The following is a 15,926-nucleotide window of genomic DNA, read 5'->3' as shown; positions in this document are numbered from 1 at the left end:
CTATTAAATCAAATTAAAACTCATAATGTACATCAATAAACTTCATATGCATGTATTCCAAGACATGTTTAGCATTAAATCTGAATTGGGTTTGTAATACTTAAATCAACATACATATTTCATGTGACTAGAAGTATGTTGGATGGTTTTTTTTTTCTCGTTCAGTCGGGGCGAGCCCGTATCTTTATTCGCCAAATACGGCCCCGCTTCCCTCACTCTCAGCCCCTAGGAGCTTTACAATTGTTTTGCTTCCCAGGGGCCGTAGTAGTGTGCTGGATGGTGGTATAGAAGAATTTAATTTACAAAAAATTAAAATGTTCAATCTTTGATATTGTGAATGAATATTGTCACTTAGTAAAATAATATATTTGAAATGATGAGTGAATTTAAAACAAGTAGTTAAATACGAAAACTGCTTCTAGATTCTATATGAAGCAATCTTTAGTTTGAATTGTCTTGAGTTTGTATAGCCACTGATAACAAAAATGAAGCGTTATCTCTACTTTACTGTTTGGAGATGTGATCAATATTAATGTTTTATTTAATCAGCTACATAAAAAAAACTTTTATCATTACTTAAACGGTCCCGGACTACGATGGCTGGTCACTACTGGCCTATATAGGCTTTGAGCTTTTCCTGTTCAGTTTTGCGTAGCATGTTGCATTCATTGTGACGTTTACAAACCCGACACCGATCGTCAAGAGATCAGCAGCAGCAGCAGCACACGCATTGTTGCTCTCGGGTTTGAAATCGAGGTCATAAGTCTCGAGGTTGCAATCTTCTAGGTCACGAAATAGGCTCGAAATTGTCAATTTGTAAGAAATCTTTTTTGGTTGTAGTATCCATTCAAAAGCAGTTACTATTAATAATTCAATGATTAAAATAATATGTATTTGTATGCCATGGCATTTGGAAACATCCTTCTGTCCATGCAGGGAATAGAGAAATTGTTTCATCTGATAAGGCTAATCCCAATCTATTCTATTTGCAGAAGCGGCGTTAGCTCGTCACACCAATCATTGATGTTAAAATGCAGTCTAAAATGAAGTTTGTGGATTAGCATTAATTTCGTAACGACTTAATTCCACTCCAGACGATAAGTAAGAAGAATTTTAAGATTTACTTGTAGAGGTTTTATGAATCTTTTCATCCGGCGAAACATCTGCGGAAACTAAACTCTACTTACATGCTGCAGTTGGTGCTAGTTACATACCTTTGAACCCCATCTACTGTGGTTATATTACAATCACACAAAGATTCGTAAAACATACGACTCATCCGTCCTTAAAAATGTTTTTAAAGTATTAAGATTACTCTCAACAATGTACGAGTTATGCTAATATGACTCTCTCATTCTATGTTGCACTCCTGTAATCATCGAAAGAATTCAAATCGATCGATCGTGTCTCACACTGGCGATCGTGCCACACACTGGCAGTCGTGTCTCAGAAAAGGAACGATTTGAGAAGCAAAACCAATTACGATTATTAGCTGGATGTATAATTTTCTTTTTCAATCATTGTTTCCATTCTATTAGCTGTAGTGTTTGATAGATGGATAGAAAAGAAGACAAACCGAAACAACTCTATGCCCAGTGTCACGGAAGAGCCACACGTGATACTGTTGGACAAGGTCAGTAGAACGGCCGGTAGGCAAACGCGTTGCCTCGCAGCATTCGTGGACAGTTTGTCCAGCTAATTTGATTGCAAATCAGTAAAGCTGACTCTCAACTTTACACGCAGTGTCCCGCTGGTATGTGATACTGACCTATAATCAGAGCGTGCCGGTAATATGCTGCTACCTGGCGCAGTTGGCTGAAATCGAACGGTCATAGGGCATGCTCTGGCTACCTAACCACTAATTAAGGTCATCTGGTTCTGCAAATCCCTCAAGTTCGAGCTAATCAGCAGCAGGGCGAACATGAAACGTGCGGCCAGTACACTGACAGTAACCTGTCTGCGAGTTCATCAATACTCTACCGGTGACGACTTCCTGACCATGTGAATGTTTGTGGAGTTACTCGATTCGTACGTGATAGTATGAGGCAAAGAGTAAAATGTACAACCGAACCGGAGTAGTAATACCTTGCAAGACAACAATCCCGTTTGCTTGTTTCTAATGTCTTCTCATTCATTGAGTGTCTTTATAAAGAAATACAACTTGCTTTTATTATATGACCTTGAATAGAGTTCAGAAGGAAGTGAAGAGAAATCGAAGCATTAGAGCGTATACCAGGGGAGGGTTAAGCCCCTCAATCAGTCAACGAAATCGAAAATACACGAGTACACTAGCCATCACAGTCGTTCACCAAGTCTTCCGTGAGTTGACTAATAACGTTTGTTGAGGTTTCCGGATAAAATCGGCGAGTAGTCGGATGACATAATCGGGACAATCTGCTTTGGTGCATCAGATAAAATCATGAAATATTGTTGCAAGCGTGTTACAATAAACGATCACCGTGTTAACATAACATTAACACACCGGAAAACATCTGGAGATACCACCAATGTAACTTTAGTTATTATATTTACGAAAAGAATGGAAACGGATTATTATTAGAAACTATTTATATTTAGCACTACCATGCGACACCGCTGATAAAATCGAAAGACGAAGATTGATAGAGAAGGACTAGGTAAAAAGGAAGAGAGAGCCTGCTAATGACGATCAATCGAGCATGAGATGGATGGCGTTTTATGTTATCCTGAGGTATGCTGTACAGAACACCCACTAGCAACGTGCCGTGTCGTGAGCGGAAAACGAACCGGTGAGAGGCTCAATTTGATCGACTGTCGACCTACCTTGTCATCGTTTGAGGAGGGCAATTACCTACCGCAGCGCTGGACTGTAACCGTAGTGACGGCGATCCGTTACGGTTAGTTCTATTGTGAATTCGCTAGCGAGAGGATCGCGTGGACAATACCAACGGACACACGAAAAAGTAAAAAACAACCCCTTAGGGCTTTGAAAAGCCAGCATGCAGTTTTGGGTGTTAAGTTTGGTGATCGTGTCTGTTTTCGGAAAGTTGCTACTAGCACTTCACCAAACAGCCATTGATGGTCCGTTTCGAGTGGATGAGGAGGATGCTTACTTGAGTGTGGTAAGTGTTTATCTCAACGAAATCCAAAAAGCAACTCTGTCTATAGTGTCTTTAGTGTGAAGAATCAATGTGCCACGAATCTAAAATCGTTTTGTTTCGAATGTGATATCCTAACAGCCACAGTTAATTTGGAAGTATGGGTATCATGTGGAAATCCACGAGATACAAACGGAGGATGGCTATCTGCTTGATCTGTACCGTATCCCTGGCCGTAGAGCTGCTTCTGGGCAACCCCCTCTACGACCGTATCGTAATGCGCCAGTATTCCTGATGCACTCGTTGTTAAGCAGTTGTGCCGATTGGGTGTTGATGGGCCCAGGACGAGGTCTAGCCTATCTACTCGCAGACAGTGGTTATGATGTGTGGATGGGCAACGCTCGCGGTACACGCTACTCGCGCAAACATATCCGCCTAAATCCCGATCGTTCGAGCAAATTTTGGCAGTTTACTTGGCACGAAATCGGTCTGTATGATGTGCCAGCTATGATCGATCATGTGCTAAATGTGACCGGCTACCAGCGGTTGCACTACGTTGGGTTCTCCCAAGGAACGATGGTGTTTTTCGTGATGCTCTCGAAGCGTCCTGAGTATAATGGAAAAGTGATCGACGTGCAGGCGATCTCTCCATCCGTTTACATGTACCGACTGAAGGGCCGTTTAGTACGTTCGATTGTTAAACATGCAGATCAGCTGGTTTACGGGCTGCGAACCTCTGGATGGAACGAAATTCTCCCACGAAGTCAATTCCTTGCCCCGCTGGCCCAAATAGGATGTGCCAACTCGAACGTCACCTTCTGCCGAGAGCTGCTATACGATGTGGCTGGAAAGAATCCTACTCAGGTAGACGATGTAAGTATACAATCGTATAGGTAGGAATACACGAAGCGTAAACTCTCGTATAAACTCAGAGTGTAATGCTTCGTGTATTCCTGCCTTATAACGGTTAAGGTTGGATGTGATTGTCAATAAGAAATGTGTATCTTTAACAGAAACTTTTGCGAGTTTTCCTGGGCCATTTTCCAGCCGGAGCATCCTTGCGCCAATTGCATCACTTTTCACAGATCATCCGGACAGGACGATTCGCGGAATATAGTCGAGTTACTGAACTGAAGCAATCACTAGCATATCGTGAGCCGCTGCCACCGCTCTATAATCTTAGTCGAGCAATTCTTCCGGTAGTGGTCTATTATGGAATTAACGATCACGTTGTTTACTACCGGGACGCACTACAACTAGCAGACGAGGTTCCTAACCTAGCTGCTGTTTACCAGATTGAAGATCCACTGTTTACCCACAGCGATTTCATATTAGCCAAAAATGCTGCACGATTGCTTAATACTAAGGTGTTGTGGGAAATCGAGAAATATGACCAACATTCCTATAACAGCAAGGATAACTCCCGGTACTAAAAGTGCCCGCCAAGCTGCTTAGCAATCAATCAGTAATCAACCCCTCCGTTGCCAAAGGTCCGCACTATGGAGAACCAAGTATTATTTTTTTGCACCAGCTAAAACATGCTCTACAGTCGTCGTCTACAGCGTCGGCACTGTAATGCAGGTACATGACTACAATTTACTTACTAAATACTCACTTGCAGTACAGCGGTAGCTTTACCTAGTAAACGGAACGTAATGATCTTGATGTAAATCGTATTCCATCGCTGATACGATCACTAAATGATGGTTTTACTTTTCTGTAAGGAGTACGCTGCCAGCGATACAATATATGAGATGATTAATTATCAGGCCGAAACCACCGCTGGCGATTGTACGTTACGGTTCCTAACCAGACGAATGCAAGCCAAGTTATTGATATCTGACAAAATGCTACATGCTGTGCTCCTCATATGAGTTATGTGCCCTTGGGTCATCTGCAAAGCTAAATCAGCTGTCAGCAAAATAAAATTCAATGTCAGCTTTCAGAGGCTTAGATACCAGAAACAAGATACCAGGCACAGATGCCCTTAGTTTGTAAATTGTAAGTTATTAAATGAAAAAGTAACCGCTTTTTATTGTGCTAGATAATTTACGTATACGAATAGGACAGGATGGATACACTGTAGTTTCAACTTTGTGTTTGAGAGTTTATATTGCTTTACTGATTGCTACAAATGAAATTGAATGGCCAGCTCATAATAAGTAGCATAAACCTGCTCCGCGAAATAAGACTAACACCACTATGTGTTGTACATTCCTTTTTAACTATTCCAAGCAATAAATAATGGGATCATTCACGAGTATTATATTATACTTTGAAAGTGTTTAGTATGCTTATGTTTTGATTTATGATTATGTTTTTTTTTCAATCATTAAAGCTCAGCCATGATCGATCGTGTACTACAAGTGCGAAGTAAAAAAAGAACTAATCTACTTAAAAATATCCATATTGTCCGTCCATTTTGTATATGATGAAACATTTTAGACTTACAAACTTTTATTGTTTTTTTTACTTTTAAGAATATTGCTTAAGAATGTATGTAAAGGGTGGGCTTTGGTATTTATTTTTTTATGTGACACATACTTTTAACATTATTTCGTGAATGCTGATCCTTTCAAGAGTATTATGTAAAATTTTTGAGCCAATCGAAGCAAACTGACAAATTTATAGATATTTTAAAATCCGCGTTTCATGCAAGACTCCATGCAGCTCGCTACTTTGAAGAGCGTCTCCCAAAACCAACGGTTTCAAAGTCGGTACCCATCGTACCGTAAAAACTACTGGACAGATCAATTTGAAACTTTTAACACATACTCTGTACACTTTTTGCCAGGTAGCCCATTCGAGATTTCATTAAATTTGTTGATATTTTTTTTTTATAATTCTGTAAAGTTCGTTTTTTGGGGGAAAATCGCAAAAAGCATTACTTTTTCAACTTCAAAAATCTGCCAAAAATCGAAAAATAGGACAATTAACAAAAACTCTCCGGGGCTACCTAGATAGACTTATAATCTTTCTAACGAATATCGATTTGATTCTGAATATCGATTCTAACGAATATCGATATAGTTCAGATGACCCATCACGCAGCTACGATGGTCGCCGGAAAAACTATCTTTTCGAAGATACGTCTGCCTAAACATGATTCCATGATAGAAGTTTTTAATAAATCATCCCCAAAATACTAACTAAATTACTAAAACTAAACAGAACTAAATATTCGTCAAAAGTAGTAATTTAATGTGCCATTCATTTGTAAAAATAAAGTTGAATGGTTAAATCATATAAAGTCTTCACAAATGATCCTTTTCTTGCCAGAAATTACCGAAGCTCCCCCTAAAGTACAGTAAACTCCGAGCAGTTTTCTAGCGAATGTTTTCACCCTTAAAAAACATGCATTAGTAGCGGTGCCGAAAGGAGTCCATGATGACATTGAGGCAACACCAGATCTGACTGGTTCGACGAAAAATGTAAGCTATAGTGACGACAGTAGGAACTGTGCGTACCAAGAAGCGCAACAGTGGCTTAGAATATGCGCAAGCAAAAAGAGTTTCGCATGGCTATGAGATGAGCACAGAGTTTGGCACACAAGTATTTTTGTGGTACGAACTCGTGTAGTGGGTCCCACCACGACGGATTACTACTTCCGGGAAGGATATTGCAGTACCAGACATCCCAGGGGATTCTGTCGAGAGCGATCACAGCCGGAGTTCCACAAGGGTCGATTCTCGGACCAGCCCTGTGGAACATCTTGTACGACAGCGTGCTGGCCGTCCAGCTTCCACTGGACTGCAGCATCTACACTTACGCAGACGACGTCATAAACAGAGGCAGTCGATGCGGTGCGGGGATGAATGATTGCTCACGACTTGAAGCTGGCTACAGAGAAGACGGAGACCCTAGGCTTCACGTCGATGAGGAAAGACAGGGTCACGGCTAACGAGATGGATGGACAGGCACTCAGCGTATCCAAAAGCATCCGATACTTAGGCGTGATGCTGCAGGAGCGCCTCCAGTGGGGGCCACATGTTCAGTACATAGCGGAGAAGGCGATGAAGGAGTTCCAGGCTCTCCGGTTTGCCATGCGGAACCACGGGGGACCGTCGAGCCAGTCCCGGAAGATTATAGCCAGTGCCATCGACTCGACACTATGCTACGCTGCCCCCATATGGGCAGAGAAAGCGACGAAACTTCAATGTAACCGGCGCATCTTGCATCGAGTTACTGGTCAGCGGTACTCCTGGCTAGGTTTCTTCCAATATGCCTACGGATAAACGAAGACGCCCGCAGCTACAGGGCCACCCGTGAACACCAGGCCTGCGCTATGACAATCAGGAAGCGCGAGCGCGCCGCAACGTTCCAGGCCTGGCAACAGGAATGGGACAAGGAGAAGGACGACCGAGCGGCGAGCCTCCACAGTCGGTGGATTCGTCGCGTCATCCCGGATGTGGAGCGGTGGTGCAGCAGGAATCATGGACAAGTGAACTTCAACCTGTCGCAGATTCTTTCCGGTCACGGTTTCTTCCGTGAGTATCTGCACGGCAGAGGGTTTACCCCGTCCCCAGACTGCACCAACTGTCACGGTGTGCCAGAGACCCCAGAGTATGTGTTGTTCGAATGTCCTCGATTCAGCGCGGTTCGGGATCAATGCCTGATGGAGAGAGGCACGATTCTGACGCCGGAAGCGCTATTGGAACACATGCTGCAGGGGACACACCAGTGGGACAACGTGAGTCGAGCCGCCCGGTGTAACGGGTTTGGTTCCCGTACTTTAAAAACTTAGCGGAGCAGAACCGCTGTCACCAAAAATGAGAATAATGACGAAGTCGACACTGGAATTCTTGTTTAAAAACTGAGCGCCGTTTATTCTTACTCTAATTCTTTTATACTGTTTCAGCGCCTTTTTCGTCACGCATCCTTCCCACTACTCTCACGCACACCAATCGTGTCCATTACGTATCTGCCGATAGCCTTATGTGCTGCCTCTCGCCTATGTTCTTCTACCCAGCGTTAAGGGTACGGCGCCACTGATGATGCTGAACGTCCGTTGAGTTCGGGAAAACCCTGCCGTTGATCTTGTCCGTGCCTGCCGCTTGGCAAAACGACCGATCCTGATCGCTTATGGCTCATCCTTCAGGATATCGGATGTTGTTACAGGCGTCGGTGATACGCGCGGGCTACCCGATTCGCGGCTCGAAGATCGTTGAAAGGCGGTTCGTTTATGACGGTCGCTGACGGTTCTCGTCGTCCAGGATCCGCTGGAAAGGTTTCAGTTTATTACCTTTATCCGGTGTTACGATCCCGATCGCATCATCGACACCGGCACCTGCAACAGCAGCCACGGGCAGCGATAGGACGCCCGGTTCCTGTCGCTAACGCGGCGTAATGGGCTCTCGCCCGCTCTGAAAGGAGCGGTGCGTAGAGTACAGTGGTGGGAGTAAGTGGGACGGCCAGCCACACCAGCGGATTAGCCGAAAAAAGAACGGATTGCCGTTGGTGGGGCAGAGGGCCGGGGGACCGTTTAGATTAATCAATGGTTTTTTTTAAACATATATAAGGACGGGCCGTATGTTAAATAAATGGTTGCTTCTAAATAAAAACACGACGGATTACACGCCTTATCCGTCGCGGCGTTCATTGGGAGAACGGTAAGCCGCCAGGTGACGGATCCGTGGCAGCTGCAGCTGGCCGGACGCTCAGTGAAAAGAACCCAGGTGAGCGGCTAGTGCCTGGCGTAGGCGGCTCAACGCTTAGTTACAATAAGACAGGCCGATCGATAAGCGTTATCGATCGAGTGCGATCGCTCTCTGCTCCCGTGATCGCGATCGAGACAAATTGTTTTGTGAATCCGTGCGGCCCTCGTGATATAATCACGCTCCCCTACATACTTAACGCTCATTTGCATTTGACGATTTCGTAATAAAACAGGTATAGTATAGGCCACCTACAAGACAACTAGAAACTATTAGAGAGAAAATCACAGTCACTGTCATGTAAGGTATCACATATCATCTTTTCATTGATTTTAATGCTAGCTAGAGAAACACTGTGAAACGCCAAAAGCAAAGAGAATGAACTTTCGAGCTTCGATTTGTTGTTTGATCCTTGCTAAAGAACCTTGACATTGTAGGACCCATGACCGACTCTAAATTGTAAAATATTGCCTGGGCAAGGCGCATCGTAGTCCTCGATAGGGACAAGAGTATCAGTAAAGCATTACTGCTAAATTATTAGCTCCTCTTCTTTTATTTACCAATCAATTGTGATAAGCAACAGCTTCATAAACAATATTCAATTGCAAACACATTCTGAAGATTCGATAAAACGATTCAAGTAATTCAGCTTGTTTTTTATAAGTTATATTTAAAAATACCTCCTTTCCTGTTCATTCAACTAATAATATAGTTTTGAGATTTAAAAAACCGAGTTCTAAGTTCGATCCTACATTCTCTCGGCAGGCTTTTCCGTGCCTCATTGAGCTCAACATGCAAGGGTAGTATCAAATCCGTCCATTGTAGCCATTCGATGTTCAACGATAGCTACTAGGCACTGCACAACATGAAAGTGAGTGAAGGAAAAACACACTCTTGTCTAGGCCTTAATAAATTCGATTTTTTATTTCGGGGGCAATTAGTTTCGAAAGGAAAATCGGATTTTATTTTCAACAACTTGGTCCACGAAGATGGCAATGACCCTAACATTGTGTCTAGTTAACCACGATCAAGTAATCGCTAAAGCTATCTTTTGTCAAATACCCACAACTTCTGATTATCCATGCAACAAATGTACAAAAATTTTAGATAAAAGACTTATTCTAAATTTACATTTTCTAAATCGTAGGTTATGTTAAATTTAAACTGAAGTTAAGAACGTTGAGAAAAACTGGAAAATTGTTCAAAAGTTCACGATGTTTTTAAATGAGGAACGACGATTAAAACGGCTCGTGAGACACATCGAAAATTGAAATAAGGACATTAGGCGCCTAACATACACGAAGGAATTCTTATATGCACCAGCGTTGATCATCTGATTTGATCTGAAGCATCTTCTTAGTCGTTTGATGGAGATATGTTACAACTACATGCAACCGGATGTGTCATCGACAACAATCAACCGATGCTACTCCAGGCCATACGTAAAATACTCCATCCGCTAGTATTCAATGATACTGATGGACTGTACAAAATCATTCTAAAAGCATAATCCAGATTCTCTATTAAACCACCTTAATTAAATGACATACGATTATATTTTTTTGCGTCGGATAAATAAGAATCCATAATGTTAATGAGAAGATTGGCTCCTCACTTTGAATAAAAAATATACTTGAAATATATAGAATCTTTCAATATTATTTTTGTATGGTCACGTACATCTTTTTATTGATTACATTATCAAATGCTTTTTGGTAATACATTTAATGTACGAAGCTATTATAATATTCACGATGATTTCAATTTAAACGCTCATTTGACAAAGACTACACCCTTACCGTGACGTCATGACAAGAATGAGCTTGAATATACGGAGGTCAGAAGCAGCAAAACGTGCACACGTGTCTCCTGATCGCGTTAGTTTAGAAGCATTCTATCGTATGCCTAGCTGTTGTCCAGCTTGCCTTGAATTTCTTCAACTATTATCTCGTCAGCTTATTGTATGCCATGTTTTATCACAACAATTGTTCAATAGTATGCCTGAGGTACATGTTCTTGAATTGGGAATATATTAAACAAGAGAAAGAAAAGATTATAAAATTTATCCAAAAATAAGGCAATCAATTGGTTATTGAAACATATTTTTTTCTAAGCTTATTTTCTCGTTTAACGTTATAAATAAATTAAATTGAATATGCATAAAACTGTAATGTAATTTATATGCAAGGTAATAAGTTCAATACAAAATGAAATTTGTAATATTTTGGGTCGTTTCGTTCTTTCTAATCATGGCATTCCTCTGCCAAATATTTCACTCGTCTGATAGGGCAAGTGCAAGATTGAGAAAGAATGCCCGCGTTTCCGACCTGTGCATGCTCGTGAGAACTCAGGGGTCGCACGACGAGATCCATTTGATGATAGCGTCGTATTGCATTTGCAAGTTTTTTACGCTTACACACTGCTCTGCTCGAAGCCGCATCGAGAGCTGTTTACCTTCCGGTTGGCCCCCGTTTGCGCCAGTAGCAAAATGACTGTCGGCTTAGAACGTTCGTCGTGCGGGCTATCCGTGATTGCAGTGTATCTATCAATTGTGTTCCTGTTCAGCTTAGCTGAAGCTCGAACACCCGCGATTTCTAACAACGTTAGCAGCTACTTTGCAATTGATTTAGAAGATGGCACTATGACCACGGTAAGTCGTGTATAGAACTATCTGCTTTTCCGTAGTGGTTTACAAATAAAATGTTTCTTCTGCAGCCGCAGCTTATCAAAAAATATGGATATCAAGTTGAAAATCATGAAGCAACGAGTGCAGATGGTTACATCATTTCGTTAACACGCATTCCACCGAGCAAACCGAAACACCGTCACCCATATCCGATATTGCTCGTTCATGGTTTACTCGGTAGTTCGGGCGATTACTTGGTCATTGGTCCGAACAATAGTATCGCGTATTTGCTGGCCGACCGCGGATATGACGTGTGGTTAGCAGATATGCGAGGTAACCGGTACTCCCAGAAGCATGTGCGGCTTACGACCGGCTCACCGGATTATTGGGACTTTAGCTGGCACGAGATGGGTTACTATGACCTGCCGGCCATCATCGAGTACATACTGCGCCAAACCGCCGCCCAGAAGCTCATTTACATTGGTCACTCCCAAGGAACCACCGTATTCTTTGTAATGGCATCCGCTCGGCCAGAATATAACGACAAGATCGCCCGCATGTACGCGCTTTCTCCCGCTGTTTGCCTTAAGCGACTCCGTAGTCCTGTGACCCGATGGTTGATCGAGCACGCCAATCGTCTGAAGGAGCTGTTTGACATGTTCGGTGTGCAACAGTTTCTCCCGCACAGTGCCCTCACCTACCAGCTTTCTAGCATTATCTGTCCGATGAGCGACGAAAACAACATCTGCATGCAGATTGTTAGCCAGATGGTTGGTCCAAACCCCAAAATGGTGGACATGGTTTGTAGTGGAAAGGCAGAGAGAGAAAAGAAGTAACAGGAGACGACTAACTATCTAAAGTGTCCCTTTCTTTACAGATGGCCATGCATATAATCACCGGACATGATCCGGCCGGTGCATCGGTGAAACAGATGCTACACTTTGCTCAAATACAACGCTCGGGACAATTTCGACAGTATGATTATGGGCGGCGCAATAACACCGTTCGGTACAGCCACTGGAAACCTCCGGCCTACAATCTGTCGGCGATAACGGCACCGATTACCATCTTCTACGCTCTGAACGATTGGTTGGTCGATCCAAGGGATGTGCTACGGTTCGCGAGACTGCTACCAAACAAACCGCTGATTAATCTGGTCGAGGACGAGAACTTCAATCATCTCGATTTTGTCACCGCTAAAAACGCACGATCACTAGTGTACGAGCCTATACTGAGCGATCTCCAGGAATTAGACGAGGCAGCTTTCAGGGAAAGTGCGTAAAGCATCAGATGATAGTGTAATTCCGTATCACTGTTAGCATTAGTTGATGTGCCTGCGGCTAAACCTTGTTCTTGCCATGACAAACTTTGTTCCAAAGAGTGCTTTCAAAGTGGTGTGTTATGTGATATCATTACGCGAGAAAATTGTGATTGTTGTATATGGGGATAACTATTAATCAGTGATCCATGAAAATCATTCTGGAGCGATTTATGATATTGAAACATCATTATAGGAGGAGTGAGGTTCCTTACCTCATCATTTCAGTTCGCAGTGTCATGCAGTTTATCGGTAACTCTTCTAAGAATGCGCACAACATTTCATCACCTAGAACACCCCTGCTTATTAACCGTTATGACACTACTTTTGAACCGGCGTATGCAGTTCCTGTGAATAATAGCAATTAAATAATCATCTCCGTTGACTGTGGGTGTGCTGTAATCGATCAACTACGTTTAGCAGTAGCCAACGAGTGTCTGCCGCGTTGCACAATATTAGCATTCGCACGATAAGATTAGAGCGGAGATAATAGATCGGTAAGTAGCGCTTTGCATTCATGATTGCATTTCCTCCAAACGTACAGTGACGATGCACTACTGGATACTCCACCCCTGTATATTCTGGTTGAAAAAACACAATGTACTAGACAAAGTCCACTTCTCACAGCACATAATGTAATTTCGTTATAATGTAGTTTAAACTCATCCCGCTGGTATGCTTTTCAGGTGCGATTAGTCGGCTAGGAATGTTGGGAATGCATTAATGCTTCCAATCGTTCCATACTCGACAAACTCGGAGAACGAGAACTTCTAGTTTATGTAACACGGAGCACGTGAACCGGATTCTACCAAGTGAAAAGTGATGAGTGCCAGCAATCATAAGTTTAGCTAATTTATTAACAACAATATCAAAAAGTTCCGATTATGAAAATGCTCTTATTATTAAATTATTTGAAAGTGACAACATAAATTGTATTTATTATTAAATAACATAGATTATACGTCGCACCTTACTCCAACCCGTGGGCACAAATTCATTTAAGTTCTATTCCACGCTCTGTACGCTCGTTGAAAAGATACACTAGTGTCAAGGTAAAGGACAAATGATCTTGCACGCTCGTTCACCTTGACAATGGCCGCGTAAAATGCATGCCGCTGCTCAACTGCAAGTGTCGGAACACCAGAAGACAAGTGATCTCAGTACCACTCGGTGGTCAGTAATGGATGTGGGAGCTTGTTGTAATCAATAGCTCAGTACCACAGAATAAGGCTCACTAGATTTTATTTAGTTCTTGCAATGTTATCAGTGCCAGCAGCATCTTTTACGATCAAAGGGAAAGACGATGCATTCATAATAGTGAGGTCTATAGGAGAAACAAAAGCGGCCCAAGTGCTCGCTCGTGGCTTGTGCACCCTTTCGGTCTAACAGACCACTATTTAAACTAATTGAAAACTGTGGATAGGTATTTTCTCTTCAAAATACGCTAGTTCTGCCGATTTTCTAACTATCAAACCAAACAACAGTACCTGATCAAAGGAATGACGTGGTAGTTGGTGCTATTGTGATGATCGTGCAAAAAAACGATTAAATATCGTGAATGTTATACACACATTCACAAGGAACGTTATTGAATAATAGCAAACTGCAGATTTAACCGGTGCTAAAAACATTCCAGCTGAAAGTCCCTCTTTCAAATCTAACAAATGAAACAAATGCTGTTAAAAAATGATTAAACTCTCGAACTATTCGTGAAATTTAAAATGGTTTTATTTTAAATCCAAATTTCCATCATTTTCAGATTGTTGTTGATAGTTGAGTAGATTGCGTTTTTTTTTAATTCTGAATGACCAAATTCAGACCTAAGATTGGCTGCCAGCTGAATAAGTGTAATTCGGTAATTAATCCCTACAGCGATTATGATTGGCTTGTCGATAGCGCAGCCACGATCCAATGAATTCCACTGAGTTTCTACTAGTTTACATTCAGACATGTTCGAAAGCCAACGCAAAAAGCAATGTGTCGGGCGTTCATCCATTTTTTGCTTCTCTGGCTGTGTGTTCTGGGTGTTTGGGGAAATTTTCAAGTGGACGATAGTGATGCAGATTTGACCACTGTAGGTGCGGCATACTGGAAACACCAAATATTTATACAGCTTGTGTCATCATTTCATCGCGTACCTGTTTTAGCTGCAGTTACTAAGAAAGTATGGATACCGAGCTCGACCGTACACCGTGACGACCTCAGACGGATACAGATTGACTCTTCACCGAATGTTCCAAAAGGGTGGCTATGATCGTCTGCTACTTCCCGTACTCGTCGTGCACGGACTACTGGGAAGTTCATCCGATTTCATAATAGCTGGACCAGAACATGGACTGGGGTATCAGTTGGCCAACGATGGGTTTGACGTATGGCTAGCTAATACACGTGGCAACCGTTACTCTCGAGAGCACTTGCACCTTTCTCCGGCGGATAGTGAATTTTGGGAGTTTTCTTGGCACGAAAAGGCGATCTACGATCTACCGGCAATGATCGATTTTATTCTAAACGAAACATCAACCACACAGTTGTACTACATCGGATATTCACAGGGTTCCACAGAATATTACGTTCTGACCAGCTTTCGTCCTGAATATAATCATAAAATTCGGTACGCACATACCCTAGCTCCGGCTGTGACGCTGCACGACATACGTAGTCCTGTGGTACGGGCGGCGGTAGATAACTCAGCATCGCTCATTTCTTTGGGCCGAAGACTCAACGTGGTCGAATTGCTTCCGTGGTCAGCACAACAGAATACACTGATACGGATGTCTTGTGCGGTAAACACTCCAGGGAGTCAGTGTGAAACCTTCGCTGCAAATCTGTTCGGACCACATCCTGAGTCATATGACAAGGTGAGCATTTTCCATTGCGTATAAACGATTGCGCGGAGATTTATTTCCTACTCTACTCTATTCAAGCAAATCCTACAACTCTTGTTTGCTCATTGTCCGTCTGGAGCCTCGCGGAAGGAGTTAGAGCATTTCAATCAGGTCGTGTACAGCGGAATCTTCCGGCCATTCGAGAGGGACGGTATCGAGTGTATCCACCAACCGTACAATCTGAGTGCATCCAGTGCTCCGGTGTCCATCTTCTACGGACTTAACGACTGGATTGTGCACCCAAAAAACATGAACCGTTTGGCTGTCTTATTACCGAATCTAAGGGAATTGGCCGCGGTTGGTGGAAAAAAGTTTAATCACGTCGATTTTATCATTGGTAAACGGGTTAGGACAGCTGTGTATCAT

At 42.7% G+C, this 15,926-nt stretch overlaps 3 protein-coding genes across 3 annotated transcripts in view; all 3 read left to right on the top strand.

Annotated features, from left to right (window-relative positions):
* Positions 1–2,908: 2,908 nt before the first annotated feature.
* On the top strand, positions 2,909–5,248 carry LOC126569327 (lipase 1-like). The gene is made up of 3 exons (XM_050226325.1): positions 2,909–3,101; positions 3,219–3,950; positions 4,091–5,248. The coding sequence occupies exons 1-3, from the start codon at positions 2,979–2,981 to the stop codon at positions 4,508–4,510; spliced, it is 1,275 nt and encodes a 424-aa protein (XP_050082282.1). The 5' UTR covers positions 2,909–2,978; the 3' UTR covers positions 4,511–5,248.
* A 5,971-nt stretch (positions 5,249–11,219) lies between these two features.
* LOC126568919 (lipase 3-like) lies at positions 11,220–14,365 on the top strand. Its single transcript, XM_050225612.1, has 4 exons — positions 11,220–11,381; positions 11,447–12,157; positions 12,235–13,172; positions 13,362–14,365. The coding sequence occupies exons 1-3, from the start codon at positions 11,220–11,222 to the stop codon at positions 12,637–12,639; spliced, it is 1,278 nt and encodes a 425-aa protein (XP_050081569.1). The 3' UTR covers positions 12,640–13,172; positions 13,362–14,365.
* Positions 14,366–14,650: 285 nt separating this feature from the next.
* The window catches only part of LOC126575373 (lipase 1-like), a 1,339-nt gene continuing 63 nt past the window's right edge, over positions 14,651–15,926 (top strand). The window contains exons 1-3 of the mRNA XM_050236042.1: positions 14,651–14,749; positions 14,823–15,533; positions 15,600–15,926. The exon at positions 15,600–15,926 is cut by the window's right edge and continues 63 nt beyond it. Of these exons, the coding sequence (XP_050091999.1) occupies positions 14,651–14,749; positions 14,823–15,533; positions 15,600–15,926 (1,137 nt within the window). The remainder of the gene's footprint in view (positions 14,750–14,822; positions 15,534–15,599) is intronic.

The sequence above is a fragment of the Anopheles aquasalis genome, chromosome 2 (assembly GCF_943734665.1).
Source record: "Anopheles aquasalis chromosome 2, idAnoAquaMG_Q_19, whole genome shotgun sequence".
Classification (NCBI taxonomy): domain Eukaryota; kingdom Metazoa; phylum Arthropoda; class Insecta; order Diptera; family Culicidae; genus Anopheles; species Anopheles aquasalis.
This window is presented reverse-complemented; position numbering and strand designations above follow the sequence as displayed.

Coding starts and splice junctions, on each gene's coding strand:
- LOC126568919 (XM_050225612.1), top strand. CDS start 11,220: ATGACTGTCGGCTTAGAACGTTCGTCGTGCGGGCTATCCGTGATTGCA. Junction 11,382..11,446: donor AAGATGGCACTATGACCACG/GTAAGTCGTGTA, acceptor TTTCTTCTGCAG/CCGCAGCTTATCAAAAAATA. Junction 12,158..12,234: donor ACCCCAAAATGGTGGACATG/GTTTGTAGTGGA, acceptor CTTTCTTTACAG/ATGGCCATGCATATAATCAC.
- LOC126569327 (XM_050226325.1), top strand. CDS start 2,979: ATGCAGTTTTGGGTGTTAAGTTTGGTGATCGTGTCTGTTTTCGGAAAG. Junction 3,102..3,218: donor AGGATGCTTACTTGAGTGTG/GTAAGTGTTTAT, acceptor ATATCCTAACAG/CCACAGTTAATTTGGAAGTA. Junction 3,951..4,090: donor ATCCTACTCAGGTAGACGAT/GTAAGTATACAA, acceptor TATCTTTAACAG/AAACTTTTGCGAGTTTTCCT.